This window comes from Dromaius novaehollandiae, unplaced genomic scaffold (genome assembly GCF_036370855.1).
Source record: "Dromaius novaehollandiae isolate bDroNov1 unplaced genomic scaffold, bDroNov1.hap1 HAP1_SCAFFOLD_30, whole genome shotgun sequence".
Taxonomy (NCBI): Eukaryota; Metazoa; Chordata; class Aves; order Casuariiformes; family Dromaiidae; genus Dromaius; species Dromaius novaehollandiae.
In genome coordinates, this window is record NW_026991333.1 from 5,185,346 (window position 1) to 5,201,284 (window position 15,939).

A 15,939-nucleotide genomic window follows, 5' to 3' on the forward strand; every position below is an offset into this window, starting at 1 on the left:
ACCGTGAGCCCTTTTCCTGCTGGGACACTTAAGTTCTAATGCTGAGAGAAACTGAAATGCCAAAGATTTCTACTGCATCAAAGAATGCTCCCACGGTGTGACGGAGGCATCTAAAAACTCAGGAAACATAGAATCAGATCCCTCTGCTGCAGCCCATTTTCTGAATAAACTGTTGAACGAACTTTCCACAAAATGGGTGGCTGTAATCTGCTGCAGAGTGTGTATACATCAGAGCTAGTCACGTCCCACTCCCATTGCAGAGCCTGGGGAAAGAGTGCAGAGGGTAAATTGATGTGAGGACAGGGTCCAACTCATTGGAACAGAGATGTCTAGAAAGGGTGGGGTCAGCCCCTGCCTTCCCTTCAGTGTTTCTGTGGCTTGCTGGAGTGGGAGCTGGTGGGGCTGATTCCGACACAGACACCTGTGTTCAGGAGGGCAAGGCTGGGGGAGATGAATCCCTCGCAAGGGTCTTCTCTTTCAGAGACAGCTGCCATGAGTGCTGTATTCATCTCTCACAAGGATTAAAAGATGATATTCACACTGGGTCACTGGACTGAATCCCCTGCACTCAGCTTGTGACAGCTGTCTCCAGGAATTCCCACCAAGTACTTGGGGCAGTTTGACACCTCCATTTACAACCCCAGCAGAGCAGGACTGACTCCTCTGGAGGCCACACCCCGAGGGCCCTGCTGTGCATGGCACACTCAGACAGCATAAACCAGCGATCAGAAAAGGGTTCTGAATGAAGGGAGAGAAGAGAGGAAAGGTGGAGGTTTGTACTAAGAATAGTTTGGGTTTGGCTCAGAGAAAACTACTTAACTTATCAATGCCTCTTCCTCCTTGGACAGTCCCCAAAGCTCAGAAGAAGCAAATGCCCAACAGCAGTTTCCTCAATGAGTTCCTCCTCCTGGCATTTGTGGACACACGGCAGCTGCAGCTCTTGCACTTCTCCCTCTTCCTGGGCATCTACCTGGCTGCCCTCCTGGGCAACATCCTCATCATCACAGCCGTAGCCTGCGACCACCGCCTCCACACCCCCATGTACTTCTTCCTCCTCAACCTCTCCCTCCTTGACCTTGGCACCATCTCCACCACTGTCCCCAAATCCATGGCCAATTCCCTGTGGGACATCAGGGCCATTTCCTACTCAGGATGTGCTACCCAACTCTTTTTTTTTACCTTTTTCTTGTTGGCTGAGTATTCTCTTCTCACAGTCATGGCCTACGATCGCTATGTTGCCATATGTAAACCCCTGCACTATGGGACCATCATGGGCAGCAGAGCTTGTGTCAAAATAGCATCAGCTGCCTGGGCCAGTGGCTTTCTCAGTGCGGTGCTGCACACTGCCAACACATTTGGAGTAACATTCTGCCACGGCAATGCCCTGGGCCAGTTCTTCTGTGAAGTTCCTCAGATCCTCAAGCTCTCCTGCTCAGACTCCTACCTCAGGGAACTTGGGGTGCTTGTGCTTAGTGCCTGTTTAGGCTTGGGGTGTTTCATCTTCATTGTGGTGTCCTATGTGCAGATCTTCACTGCTGTGCTGAGGATCCCCTCTGAGCAGGGACAGCACAAAGCCCTTTCCATGTGCCTCCCTCACCTGGCCGTGGTCTCCCTCTTTGTCAGCACTGTCATATTTGCCCACCTGAAGCCCCCCTCCCTCTCCTCCCCAGCTCTGGATCTGGTGGTGGCTGTTTTGTATTCGGTGGTGCCTCCAGCAGTGAACCCCCTCATCTACAGCATGAGGAACAGGGAGCTCAAGGATGCCCTGAAGAAACTGATTCACCAGCTTTTAGTGCAGCAGCAATGAGCTGCCCATCCCTCTTCACAAGTGGTTTCTAAGTACCTCAGAAAACTCTTGTGCTTTGGGCATTCTTGCTGTGCATTCTTGCTGTGATCATCATGTTTGTGCAGAAGTGTTGGAATTCATCCCACTTCCTTACAGCCTAGTCTATCTGACCCAAAGGTCTTCTGTAAATGTGTCTCTCACTGTGTTACAGCTGTCCTCTCTGTAATAAAAGCAGATTTCCCCAGTGCGGTGCTTGAAGGTTGGGCTCTCCTTCAAAAGCTGGAGCCAAGAATGTGCTCAAGGACTTTCCCCCTGAAAGGGCCTGTTGCTTTTCCGGGGCTCTCCCTGGGCTCAAGGCAATGAGCTTATGGTGCTGTGTTAGGGAATGAGGGCTGGATTCAGCTCTCACTTGTGGGTGCCCAGTGCTCCTGGAGATGGTGAATGGTCAAGTGGTATCTCCCATATGACACGGCTGGACACTGATGCCCATCCTTCTCAAAGGGAATATGGATCCATCAGGAGAGCACAGGGCATCCCCAAGGGCACCATGTGCTTAGGGATGGGCAGTGAATGGAGCTTCACAAAATGCAGTGGAGTCATCCAGAGGGAAAGGGCTAAAGCAGTGAATGTCCAGGCTAGTGAGAGCTCTGCAATCCCACGAGAGGCAGTGGGGACCAAGGACGCCCAGGGAAGGGATCCTGCAGAGTGGTCCATGTCACCTTCAATGAAAAGCCATGGGCTGGATCTAGCGACACGCCTGAACACAGCCTGAGCCATTTGAAATGCCCTGTAATTGCTCAGAGCATCGTCCATGGCCACAGGGCAACAGATGTCTCGGTAGGGGGTTGTCAGATGCAATGATGCCCATCCAGCTGGGTCTGCTTCCCACCCCCAACGCAATCACCAGTGCAGAGTCACCCTGTGGCCCCAGGGCACCACAGCCCACTTGCTCCGCTGAGCAGCACTGCCAGCTCAGAGCCCCATGAGGAGCACAGGGTTGGGTCCAGGAACAGCCAGGTGGGCAGCACCGATGCACTTCCCTGGGGAAAGACTCTCCCGGGAGCAGGGACATCCCTGGAAGAGCAAAGGAGCAATTGTGTGCTGGCAAGGAGGAATAAACAAGAAAGAGAAATCTGTTTCTGTGGAGGTCAAGTAAGGGCAGGCTGCTGTGTCCCTGGGGCAGCAGGAGCTGCCTGAGGAGCCCCAGGGCAGGGAGCCTTGTGCTGTGCTGGAGAGAGGGGCTGGCACGGGGGGCTGCAGGCAGTCTGGGGGTAGGGAATCTCCTGTGCACAAGAACAAGGGAGATGCAGAGTGTCACTGTGCTCTGCCTCCTTGTGCCACGGGGGCCTGTTCCAGCTTGGAGGCTGATGGGGCAGCTGGCACACACACACCCATGCCCCCCAGAGCTGCTGTGCCTGCCGGGGGTCAGGGGATGTGGTGTGAGTGCCCAGAGCTCTGTAGCACTCTGCTGTGGAGCCACCACCAGCCTGGTCTGCTCTGCTGGGAGGGCTGGGGAGAGGGCAGGGGAGGTGGGGAGAGCCGGGGAGGGGCTGAGCTGGGCTGGAAAGGGCCCAAGAGAGGGAAACACCAATGTTAGCTCAGCTGTGTGATCGGGCAGGGTGAGGACACACACTGGGGGGTTTGTGGTGCAGAGCCAGGTCTCATGCAGGGGAGCCAAGACATGCCAGCACAGAAGAGAGGAGGCCGCTCTGTGCCCGTGGTTGCACGGACTGATGGGGAAGGTGCCCCCAGGCATTCGTCCCAGACCAGCCTCTCACATGGGCTGTTTCCAGCCCTGGCCGCACACCCCAGGTTTATGGGTGCATTTCCCTGTGTGGCCAGCTCCGTCCTGCTGGGCTCAGGGCCTGTATCAAGGGGAACAGCCAGCCCTGCCCGGCCTCTCTCCCAGCCCAGACCCCAGCAGATCCCGATGGATGGCTGTGTGCTCAACCCCACGTGGGACATGGCTGGAGCAGGGCAGGGCCTGGATCTGGGGAATGATGGGCTGGTCAGCATCACACCAGGGATCAACACATCTTCCTGGAAGCTAGTTGCAGTCACATGAAGGGACTGGGAACAGCCAGCATGAAGCCATCAAGTCAAATTGTTGACCAACCTCTTTGCCTTCTGGGATGGGATGACTGGCTGTGCAGACCAGGGGAGTGCAGTGCCTGTTGCATGCCTTGCATTTAGGAAGGCCTTTGACATGGTCTTCCCTAGCACCTTTGTAGCCAGACTGGGGAGAGTGAGGACGGAGGAGTAAGCAATGGAGTGTGGGGGAAACTAGCTGGAGGCTGCCTGGCTCGAAGGGTGGAGAACAGTGGTACAAAGTCCAAGTGACTAATGGTTACCAGTGATGTTCTTCAGAGTCAATACTGGAGCCAATGCCTTCTGTCTTTAGGAATGATTTTGATGGTGGGACGGAGTGCACTCTCAGCCAGTTCATGAACGATCCCCAACTGGGGTGAGTGGTTGACATGCTGGAGGGCAGGGCTGCTCAGCAGAGGGGCAGCGACAGCCTGGTGATGCGGGCTGAAAGGGGCCTGGGGAGTTCAGCCATGTCCTGTCCCTGGGAGGAAATAACCCAGTGCAGCAGGGCAAGCTGGGGCGGACTGGCTGGAGAGCAGCTTTGCAGGAAAGGACATGGGTGTGCTGGTCTTCAACAAGTTGACAAGAAGGCAACAGGGTTCTCTTGCAGCAAAGACAGCCTCCGTTATCGTGGGTTGTATCAGCAAGAGTACAGACAAGTGCAGGGGAAGTGCAGTGGGACAGATGAAATACCCTGCAGTCTCCACCAAAAAGCAAAATAAAGGGCAGAACTGACAGATTACCAATGCTGGGGAGAGCGGTATGATCAACAGAGTGCCCAGGGACTGCCAACATTTTAAAGCAATCAAAAAAAATCAAAAAGTTGCCAAGTGGCTGGAGCCAGAGGTACCCAGGCTTGCTAAAGGGTGAGAGCTCCAGAGGGACTTCTTCTTTCCTCAACCTCCAAGTGCATGGCCAGGATTATGCTGTTTTAGTGGTAGAACATGTTTTTGCCAGTCTAACTCTTTAATTAAACCATTAGGACTCATACTCACACCAACTGGGGGGAGGGGAAGCCAAAAACAAACAAACAAACAAACAAAACTTTTTCCTTTTGCTTCAGTGGCTGTGGGATGAAGCCTGCATTTGGTTTGAAAGAGAAAGGATTAGGACTGAATGTCAGTCAGATGACCATAAACGATGTGATGCTTTCTATACTCTTCACTGGTATTCCTTCTCGTCACTCCTCCGTCTGCACTCCATTTTTTCCCCTGCACAGTGGATCATCCCTCTGGAGAAAGAACCGAGTCCAGGGACACGCCATGCCGATTATCTGGGCATCGTGGGGAACCCACTGCAAGAGTAAGTGTGTGCATGAGAGCTCACAGCAAAGGCCTGGGCAAGCCAAGGAGCAGGGACCCTCCCCAGGTGCCAAGGATCCTAGTCCCTGAGCCACAGGGCTGGGTACAGCCTCCTCCGGTTGCTCATGACAGCAGCTCATGACACCCACCACAGAGTCCAAGAAGTTTCTGTGGGAGAGGTGGAGGAAGAAAGTGGAAACATCTCCAAAGAGGGGGAATGAAGGCAGCAGTCCCACGGGTAAACATCTCCAAATACGGGTGGATTTTACCCCCTCTCTGGCAGAGCTGTTTCTTCCATGAGCAGCAGTACCTGGGGGAAGGCGGGCCTTTTGCTGACACGCCCTGTGGCATAGAGGGCATCAGGGTTGGAGACACCCCTTCCAGCCAAGGGGCAGTTGCTGGGCACTCAAACAAAGGTTTCAGTCGGGGACCTCAAAGCTCCAGGACCAGTGTGGAAGGCAGCAGTGAGTGGCAGCCCTGCCGCTACACTGAGAATTTCATTCTGTTGGGCTAAAACAGGACCCCAGGGACTCCCTGCAGCCGGCTGGATGGGCACAGATGGGACCTGGCCCTTCCTGTTGCTCCCGAGCATGTCATTCAAGGAGGTGCTGGAAGAACAGGCCTGGAGGGATCCTCATGGCACTGCGTTGCCTGTGGCTGTGATAACTGATTGTCTCCCTCTTGCAAACGCTTCCCGGGTCAGGTGCTTGGGGACAACCATCTGGCAGTGCTCATGGGAATCCATCAGGACCATGCCCTGTGGGTGGGCAAGGGGACCTCAGGCACTTGTCACCCTGTTGGAGAGCAGCTTGGAGAGCAGAGACCTGGGGGGAGGAAAGAGAGGTCCCATGGCTGGCAGAGTGAAGGTGCTGCTGTGTGCCTGGGGCCAGGGCACTGCCACCTCCGAGGCCCTCTCCTAGCTCCTGAGAAGCTCTTGCAGAAGCAAGCAAACCCCGGAGAACAACCTTCCCCACATTGCTGGGAGTCAAGGAGAGGGTCACTTCTGTGAGAGAACATGACAGGCCAGGAGCAGGCACATGGCTGGGGTTTGTGCTTGTGAGGTCACTTCTGCCCCAGGACCTGATAGGCCAGCAGCAGGCACAGGGCTCACATATGGGGCTGTAAGGTCACTGCTACCTCAGAAGCCGGCAAAGGGCTTCGGTGCTGATTGTGAGGTCACTTCTGCCTCAGTACCTGATTGGTTGGTGTAGGTTCCTGGAAGTCACCTGTGCCTGTGCTGCTGTTAGGCCAGAACCAGGTTAATTGGCACAGGAGACTGTCCTGGAGGGCAGAGAGGCCATGGATCCCTCCTGGATCTTCAGGGACAACGTCCTCAAAGCCCAGGAACAAGCCAGTGTGATGTGATGGGAGTCAAGCAGGGCCTGGCAGGAGAACCGCATGGATGACCAGGGGCACCCTGACTTAGGAGTTCAGCCACAGGAAGGAAGTTCCCGGAGGGTGGAAGAGGGAAGAGGCTGCCCAGGAGGCACATAGAAACCTTGCCTGTGGGTGCAGCGATGGAGTTAGGGAAGCCAAAGCTCAGCTGGAGTTGGAGTTGGAGCTGGAGCTCTCAAGGGGTGGGGAGGGCAACCAGGAGGGCTTTTGTAAGCCTGCTGGCAGCAGAAGGAAGGCAGCTAAGGAGAATGTGCTCTCACTGCTCAGTGGGGCAGGGGACATAGTGACAAGGACAGGGAAAAAGCTGAGTCTCTCCTTGGCTTTTCTGCCTCACATACTACCGGTAAGAGCTGCCCCTAAGGCTCTTAGTGCCCGTGTGACATTGCTCTTGATTGTGTCTCCAAACACATGGAGGGTATCGAGTGGCAGAGCCAGCATGGGCTGAGCAAAGGGAAATGGAAACTGTGCCTGACCAACCTCACTGCCTTGTACCAGAAGACTGTGGGCACAAGGGGAAAGCAGGGGACTTGGTGTGCCTTCATTTTGGCAAGGCCTTTGACACAGTTGTCCATGTTCTACCTGCAGCCAAACTGTTGGGATCTGCACTTGATAAATGAACCATAAAGCAGGTGGAAGACTGGCTGGTCCATCAGGCCCAAAGGCTGTGATTAGTGGTACGAGCAGGCCAGACTGGTGTCTGGTTACTGGTGGCATCCCTCCGCGATCAACACAGGGGGCAACACTGTGGAACTTCTTCATTAATGGTCTGGGACATGGGGTGAAGTGCACTCTCAGTGCATTTGTGGACTATGTGCAATTGGAGTGAGCCCCTGAGCAAGCTCATTTAGTTCCCTCTGCATTGAGGAGGGAGGTGGGACTGGGGGGACATGATGTCCAGAGGTCTCATCCATCCTATGTGCGGTCATTCAATCACAGTGCACGTTTTCATGGAGAGCTCTGTAAAGACAGACTAGGCCGAGGAAGAAGACAGGGCAGAGAGGCAGAAGAGAGAGAAGTACGTCAATTGAAATAGAGGTGTTCCTCAGCTGAAAATTTCCCCATTCAAAGTGCTGGTAGCAAATAGGGCGTGATGAATAACTGTACATACATATGTATATACTCAAACAGAGGAAGTAATTACTGTAGTGCATGGACATGGTGCTGCCAACAAAAAAGAAAGGAAAAACAACATGAGAATTGACAAATAGTATTTGAAGTTCTGGAAAGGAAGGCTTTTCTCAGTTATTGCATAGAGTTCTTCTTTGAATAGGTTTGGACTTTTGACTAAAAGTTTACATTCAGGCCTTTATTAATTGGGGCACCTAGAGAGGCTACTGCTGCCCGAGATGCCCTGTTGTCGCTGTGTTCCCAGGCAGGGCTGGGAAATGTGATCCTGGACCTACAGGAACCTTTCTGGAGCATTAGCTGGTCACCAGCAGAAGTCTCCCAACACCTCTCAGGGAGACACCTTATTTCTCTCCATTGCCTAGAAAGGGAAGTGCAGGCAGCTGGATTAGGCAGAGACATCTGCCTTGAAGGGGTCTGGCATTGGGTGAGATCAGCCTTCTCCCTGTTGCTGCCTAAAATCAGTTACACTTCATTGACCGTCCCGGGAGTGTGGCTAGGTGCTTAGGGCCTCCTTTAAAACAGCACTGCAACACAGGTGTATTGAGATTGGTGCCAATTTGGCCATGCAAAAATATTTCATTTCATTGAAGCCAGTCACCCTGTTTTCCGCTACTGGTCAAGAGAGCCTGAGCCCTCAGAGTGCGCCTCGCTCTTTGGAACAAGTGAGGAGTGGCATGGAGAGCCCTGGGCAGGGAGTGGTTTTGGTGAGCCCTGGACTCGGTGTTGTCTTTTCTCATGCTGTAGGCATGATTATAACAGAAATGTTTAGAAAGTGACAATAAACATGAAACAGGAAAGAAATTAAAAAACACTAAAGTAAAAATTATTTTTTACACTTTTTGGCTTTTAACAGTCTTTGTGTTCTTATAATCCTTGTTGGGTTTTGGGGGAGGGGGGGTGTTCTGTGTATATGTGTGTGGTTTTTTTGTTTTTTTTTTTTTTAAGGAAAGTGATTTCCAGACCTGGGGTGAGATGCAGTGACAGGGACACGGACATGTGGTGCCTTGGTTGGTGCCTTCGTCCCCTCTGCCCAGCCTCCATATGCAGCGCAGAGGGGCTCCTGTCTCCTCTAAGTCAACCTCAGATACACCAGGGCCTCTCCAAGTGCCACTGCATGCGTGTGGTCAGACACCTGAGCTCTGCCTGAAAAGGTGAAGGACTGTTTAGAAATGTTTTAAAAATGTGAGCACCTTTTCCTCAGCTGAAATAATTCAATAATTTTAATAAATTGTCCACGTTTTTCTGTGAGGAACTACTGGAAATCTTCAGGAAGGGTTTGAATCCCAGGAGAAGAAATATTGGTCTCCCTCAAACTTGCATTCTCACTGCTCTGTCTGTTCTACTGTGCTTTTAACCTCACCAATCTTTCAAGTCTTTCCCCATGCCCTGATTAACTTGATTATTTCTAAAGTCATCTTTGCATCAGACTATCTGTACAAGGGAACTTTCCATAGCTTTCCACTTCTCCTCCTCCTCTTCCTCTTTATTCACTCAGCAGGCCTCTCATCTCGCTAGTTGCAGCTCTGAGCTTGAGCTTGCCTCCTCTTTCAGGAGTCTCCTTGCCTCTTTAGACAACAACTGAATTGTGGTGTTCTCTCTCCTTTCCTGTCTAGCTGTCAAAAATATTTCTAGCAAGGTTATTCCTTGTGGAAAGTGGATCTCAGTGGAGGCAGCCTGGACTTAGCATGCAGTTAAGGAGTGTATCTTATTTTTCATTCAAATGTATCCTGTTTTGTTGCTTTGATCACAGTTCAGAATTATCCTCCTATGTCTCTTTGCAGCTAGTTCTCGAAGGAAAGCAGGTGGGAATTGGTGCATAGAGGCTGTAACACTCAGCTACAGACTCCAGTGGAAAAAGGGTTGATGTTAGCAAGAGTGATGTAGGTCCCCAGTGGCTGAAGAGAGAAATGACAGGGCTGGGGAGGGGAGGAGGAAGGCTGTTTGTACATGTCTGCTGTCAAAAATACTGCTTTTCTCACACAATCCGGATTCCTTTGGAAACCCTCTGAGTCACTATGAATCGGAAAATGTGAATATCACTTGTTCTGTAAGCTGAAAAGTAAAGAAAACTTTAAAAGCAGGAATCCTGTGGGTTTTTTTGTTTTTTTTTTTTTTTTGATGCTTCTTCCTCTTGTAACTACACTCCTGAAACCTCTCCAATTAGGCACACCCGATCTGAAGAAGTGAAGGAAATTATGGAGATAAGTAGGAGCTTTTTGCATTGCAATGACCCCTCAGGAGTATTTAGTGGTGAGTCCATGAACATCAGATTCTGAGAGGAGAGTGAAGCAAGCTCTCAAGAAGTTGCATTCAGAAACAGATCCCAAAGTTTCTTGGAGCATTAATGGGTCCCCCTGAGGGCCATTACTCACAGGGCCTCTCCAGGGGCTGATGAGAGCAGAAAGCTGGAGGCAGTTGTTAGAGGTAGGCAATGGAAATGTGCAGGTGGCTCTGATGCCAAGTCAGCCTAGGTGTGTTTTATCATACCACATGGCCAAGCACTGACACCCAGCCCCTGAGCAGGGTGATGCTTTCCTTCACACTTTGCTCAGGGCTCTTTGTGGGGGCAGTGTGAGGGTGGGGGTGGGGTGCCACACTGAGTGAGGGACAATGAGATGGCACCTCACAGGCCCCGTCAGTGAGAGGAGGAAACAAGGCCTCAGACTACAAGGAAATGGTGTCTTCTGGCAGGCCTCAGTGGCAGATACAGGAGCCATAGCCAAGAGGACAAAGATCTCAGTTCTGTCGGAAGCTTTCAGCCTTGGCAGTGCCCCTGGTCTTCTCCACCAGAGCCTGTCCTACACTGTCCCATGCCTGCACCTGCTCCACTGCAGCCTGTAGACACCCAGCCTGCTTCCCCTCCTTGCTCTCACCCAGGGATCTGCCCACCTTTACTGAGGTCTCTCCACCCTCCCTTGCTTTTCCTTCAAACACAAAGCCAGGGGCTCACCACAGGCTCCCTCTGCCTGACCTCTTGCACCACAGCACTACCCTTGAAGTGATATTTAGTTCTATAAAATCTGGTCTGAACCTCTCAAGCTGAAGATTGTGGGTGTTTCTCATTCTTGTGCTGCTTCCCACCACCAAAAAAAGCACCAACATCTCTGAAACCACCCTTCAAGCACTCACGGTCTACTACTCTACTGCCCTTAGCCTCCACTTCACCAGGATAATGTAGCCCAGGTCCCTCAGCCTCCCTGTACAGCTCATGTGCTGCATGACCCAAACCTCGTCTTGGCAGACCTCCTCTGCACCCTCTCCAGGTCCTCCCCATTCCTCCAGCACTGGGTGTACCACACTGGGACATGTGATTCCAGATGTGGCCACCTCAGTGATAGGTGGAGGGATAAAAACAGTCCTTGTCTGGGGGGCCACATGCTTCCTAATGCAGCCTCGTATGCAGCTGGCCTGATCTGTGGTGAGCATGCACGGGCTCATATGGCATCCCTCATGATGTCCAGGCCCTTCTCCTCAGCGTCACTCCCTCAAGGCCCAACCTGCCGCTTCTCCTTGCACAACTTCAGGAGGTTTCTCTTGGCCTCATCTCCAAGCTTCTCAAGGTCCCTCTCAGCTCAAGCTCCTTTGTGTCAGCTGTGAATGTGTGCGTGCAGATGGCTCATCCTTTCTTGCCATGCCTCTGACAGGATAACAGCATGACGAACTGCAGGACACTACAGATAATAAAGGCCATGTTGTTTTAAAGGAACTGCTGGAAATGGTTGAAATGAGCATGGCAGCCATCTCAGAGAAGCCAAGGGCAGGTACAAAGCAAGCAAGACCAGGGTCAATGGGTATAGGGTAAATAGAGTTGTGCTGGTTGCATGGGAGGAGAGCAGGGTGGTAAAAGAGAAGAGCTTGTAAGGTGGAAAAGAGGGGACAATGCAATAAAAAGTGAAATCAATGAAAAATCAGGGCCACCTGGGGGTACCTGCCAAGCAGTCCTGAATCTGAACTGCTCTGACCAGAGCAGGACAAGACACATGCAGTTGATGTGCTCACACTTTTGTCTGATGTACTTCCATGGCCATGGGGAAGCTGAATGTTTTCCCTAAGGTCAAGAATGGAAGACCCGGGGTAGAAGGAAATGCCAAATCATTCAGGCTGGAAGGGACCTCCGGTTGTCTCTAGCCCAACGTGCTTCTCACAGCAGGCTCAGCTGTCAGCTCCAAGCAGGTTGCTGAGGGCTTTAGTTATTTAGGACTTGAAAACCTCTGAGGATGGAGATGGCACGACCTGTCTGGGCAACCTGCCCCAGTGCTTCACTCTTTGGATGGGTAAAACGTTTTTGCTTATCCCCAGCCTGAACCTCTCCTGTTTCAGCTAGTGCCTCATCCTGGCCCTCCTCCTCCCATGGTGCACAAGGGTGAAGAGGCTGGCTCCATCTTCTTGATCACCTCCTGGAAGGTATGGGCAGGCAAATCCTAGGTCTTCCCAAAGCCTCCTCTTTTCCAGGCTGAACAAACCCAGCTCCCTCAGCCTCCCACACTGACAAAGTCAAGTGTACAAAAGTGTTCCTAGGTTGTTTAATGGATCTCCCAATCCTTCTGGATTTTACTGGATCTGCAGAGGACCTTGGGGCTGTTAGAGTGCAATCACCTTCATGCCATGACCTTCTGCATATGTCACACTCATTTGACATCATGTTGTAGTGTACAGGTATTGTAGATGGTGAGGAGGGCAAGCAGTCATTCATGATTAAAAGGAGGTAACCTCGCAGCACGAGGAGGGGCAGGCTCTGGGGATGGTATGAGTGGTGCTAAAACACATGCAGAAAAGGAATTCAGGAGTGCAGGAATCACAGTAGTTATCACCAGAGATGCCAGAATCACCCATCCCTTTCAGTTGGAAGGGACCTTCGGGCGTCGCTAGTCCAACCTCCTGCTCCCATTGGGATCAACACTGAAGTCACACCAAGTTCCTCCAGGCTTTGTCCAACAGTGTCCTGAAAGCCTCCAAGAACAGAAGGACCATAAGCTCTTCAAATGTTTCATTATCCTCATTGATTTTTCTCCCTGCTATCCAATCTTAGTTTTTAACCACTTCCTCTCATTCTTCTGCCATGAATCCCTGTAAAAGCCTGGTTCACTATGGGTGGCGACCTTGAGCTGGGAAGCTGCTAAGAGTCACCCCAAAAGACTTCTCTTCTCCAGGCTGAACAAGCCCTGTTCCCTCAGCCTCTCCTCTCAGGGCAAGTGCTCTAGCCCCCAGCACCTTGGGGACCTGCCACTGAAATCACTCAGAGTGATCAACAGCATTCTTGTGCACGGGGCCCCAACTGGATGCAGGATCTAGATGTGCTCTAAGAAGCCTGAGTAGAGGGGGATAGTCACTTCCACTGATCTCCTGGCTTTGTTCCAGTTCATGCAGGCCAGGATGCTGTGGCCTCCATGGCTGCCAAGGAATGCTGCCGGCTCATGTTCACTTTGCTGCCCACAAAGACTCCCAGGTCCTTCTCCTCAGAGCTCCTGCCCAGCCAGGGACTCCCCAGTGTGTATCGCTCCAGGGTGTTGGTCTCTCCGAGGTGCAGGGCCTGGCATTTGTCCTTCTGAATTTAACAAGGTTCCTGACAGCCCATTCCTCCTCCCAGCTGAGGTCCCTCTGAATGACAGCCCTCAAGCATGTGACTGTTCTGCCCCATTAGGTATCATCTCAAATGTGATGACAATTGCCTCCTCCAGGTCACTGATGCACCTGTTTAGACAGGTCTGGTGGCAGTATAGACCTCTGCACCCTCCACTTGTCAGCAACTTCCAGGGAAAGAATGACCCATTCACAAAAATCCTCTGAACTCGACCATCTAACCACATTTTTAGCCATCTGGTTGTCTACTCAGCCTACTGTAATGTCTTTCTTGTATACAAGAATATGGTGGGAGACAGCATCAAACACCTTCCTTAAAGTCATGTCAGATGTCCTCCACTACTCTCTGCTCCTCCACAGTACAGGTCTTGTTTTCACAGAAGGCAATCAGATTGGTCAGGAATGATTTCCCTTCAGGTAATCTATGTGGACTCTTCCCAGGCACCTTCTTCTCCTTCGTGTGCCCAGAAAGGTGATCTAAGATGAATCGCTCCATGACATACTCCTCACTCAAGTGAGGTGGAATGGCCTGCAGCTCCCCAGGTTGTTCTTGTGGCCTTTGTTGAAAATGGGCACAACATATTCCTTCTTCTGGTCATTGGGACCTGCCTCGATCTCCACAACCTTTCCAAGATGAGCCTGGTTGTGAGAGTGGTCAGCCCTCTCAAAGTCCTGAACACCCTCCAGCAACCTCCCGGAGTGCTTGCACTCTGCTGTGACAGGGTGATGCATTTCCCTGCACAGGAACCAGGCCCTGTGATCTACAGGCTTCCTCACGTTAATTAAAGGAGATGCATCCACCTCCTCTCCCTCATCGGGTGGTCTGAAACTCATGCTCACCCACAAGATCTCACGCAGGCCCTTGTCCATCCCAAAGTAAAGAGCTCCATACATCTGAGCTGCCCCTTCACACAAAGGACATCCTCCCTCCTCATCTTTCCCAACAATCTCTCCTGAAGAGCTTGTACCCTGCCACCACAGCCCTCCAGTCGTGTGGGTGATTCCGCCTCATTTCAGTGATTCCAGCCATGTGGCAGCACTGTGAAAGCTTGTGCATCTCCATCTGCTCCTGTCTGTGCCCCAGGCAGAAGACATTCACATATATTTGGGCTGCAGAACCTCAGCTATGGCACAGAGCGCACATTTATAATGGTGATGCCTGATACCAAGAGCCAAGGACACCGTGTATGCAGTGGCCCCACTTCACAGCAGGGACGTGCTGTCATTAATGCAGCTTGCTTGAATGTAGACAGGATGGCCTTGGCCTGAAGGCAGCAGTGGGATTCAGGTGTTTGGTCACAGGCAGGAAATCTGAGGTGCCCCGCAACACTTGCCCAGCAACCATTGCAAAAGGGCCTGTTTTTCCTGTAGGTCCCATGTGGTACCTGCTAGAAACGTGTGGTGTGCTGGACACCCTAGGCTTATATGCTCTCAACCTCTTAAACCATTATACGGACCAAAGTGCAGTTAATAAGCATTTCTCATGCCCTACGTGGTGAGAACAGCCTCGGGTTCACTACAGGAACCTGGAAATGGGTCAATGGAGTGAACCAGCAGACTTAAAAATATGGGGGAAAGGTTATGCTTGTGTCTCCACAGGTAACGGGCCGCGTTGGATGTCTGCACGGCTGATTCGACTTGTTGACGCATCCCCCGAAACACCAAATGAGGACTGAGAGCCAGTTAAGATGAGCCCATGTTGGGACATTTTCTGGCAATATCTGCCTGCCTCGTGCAGGGTCTATATTGATTCATAAAAGCTTATGGCGACTACACGACCTTACGAATAAGTTGTAGATAGAGTCAGAGTGGAACCCTTTTGAGGGATAGGACTGGATGTGGGTTCAGGAAGGTACTGGTGTGTGGACTGGTAATCTTGCTAAGATTTCTAGCCCTTGCCATCTATCTCCGCTGCTTAATAAGCCTTATGCAGAGAATGACTCGAAGGACTTTGCATCAAGTACTTGCTGTGCAAATACACACTGGACTGGCAATATTTGGTTTAAAAAATGAAAAAGATGTATGGGCAGACAGCGAGGGATTGGACAAGATAGAGTTAAGGAGCTGAAAGGCTTGGGAGGAATAAATAGCAGTATGTGGATAAGGAAGTAGCCGCACAGAATGAGAAGGAGTGATGATGGGAACATGACCTTCGGGAAAGTACAACGTGGTGCTTACAAGGGGAGGGTAAAGTACCACAGATCACTGTGGGAAGTACCGACCCGGGCATACAGAGCATATATAAAGGGCTTGCTTGCTTGAATAAAGTTGATTCTGATCCAGCACATCGGAGTCCGTGAATCAGGCTGCCACAGGACACCTTGCTGGTGGGGGCTGAAGCCAAGGGACTGAGTTCCCCAGACCCATCTACCTCTGCTGTTACCAGATTGCCTGCCCCAGTCCTCAGCCATGGGCCCACATTTCCCTTGTTCATGCTTTTACTCTTACTGAAGCAATAGCAGATCATCTTTTTTGCCCTTGACATCCCTTGCAAGCATCAATCCTAAAGGCGCTTTGGCTTTCCTAACACCTTCCCTACTTCCCCGGACAACATTTCTCAATTCCTCCTTTGCCGCCTCTCCCTGCTTTCTGTTCCTGTGTGCTGCCTTTTTGTACTGTTGTTCAGTTGTGAGTTCCCTGTTCAGCCGCTCTGTCTCCTGA

At 51.7% G+C, this 15,939-nt stretch overlaps 1 protein-coding gene across 1 annotated transcript in view; it reads left to right on the top strand.

Annotated features, from left to right (window-relative positions):
• Positions 1-1,252: 1,252 nt before the first annotated feature.
• The window catches only part of LOC135325829 (olfactory receptor 14A16-like), a gene marked incomplete at its 5' end in the record, with an annotated part of 92,231 nt that continues 77,544 nt past the window's right edge, over positions 1,253-15,939 (top strand). Inside the window, 2 exons of the mRNA XM_064503807.1 lie at positions 1,253-1,714; positions 12,019-12,102. Coding sequence (XP_064359877.1) covers positions 1,253-1,714; positions 12,019-12,102 — 546 coding nt within the window. The remainder of the gene's footprint in view (positions 1,715-12,018; positions 12,103-15,939) is intronic.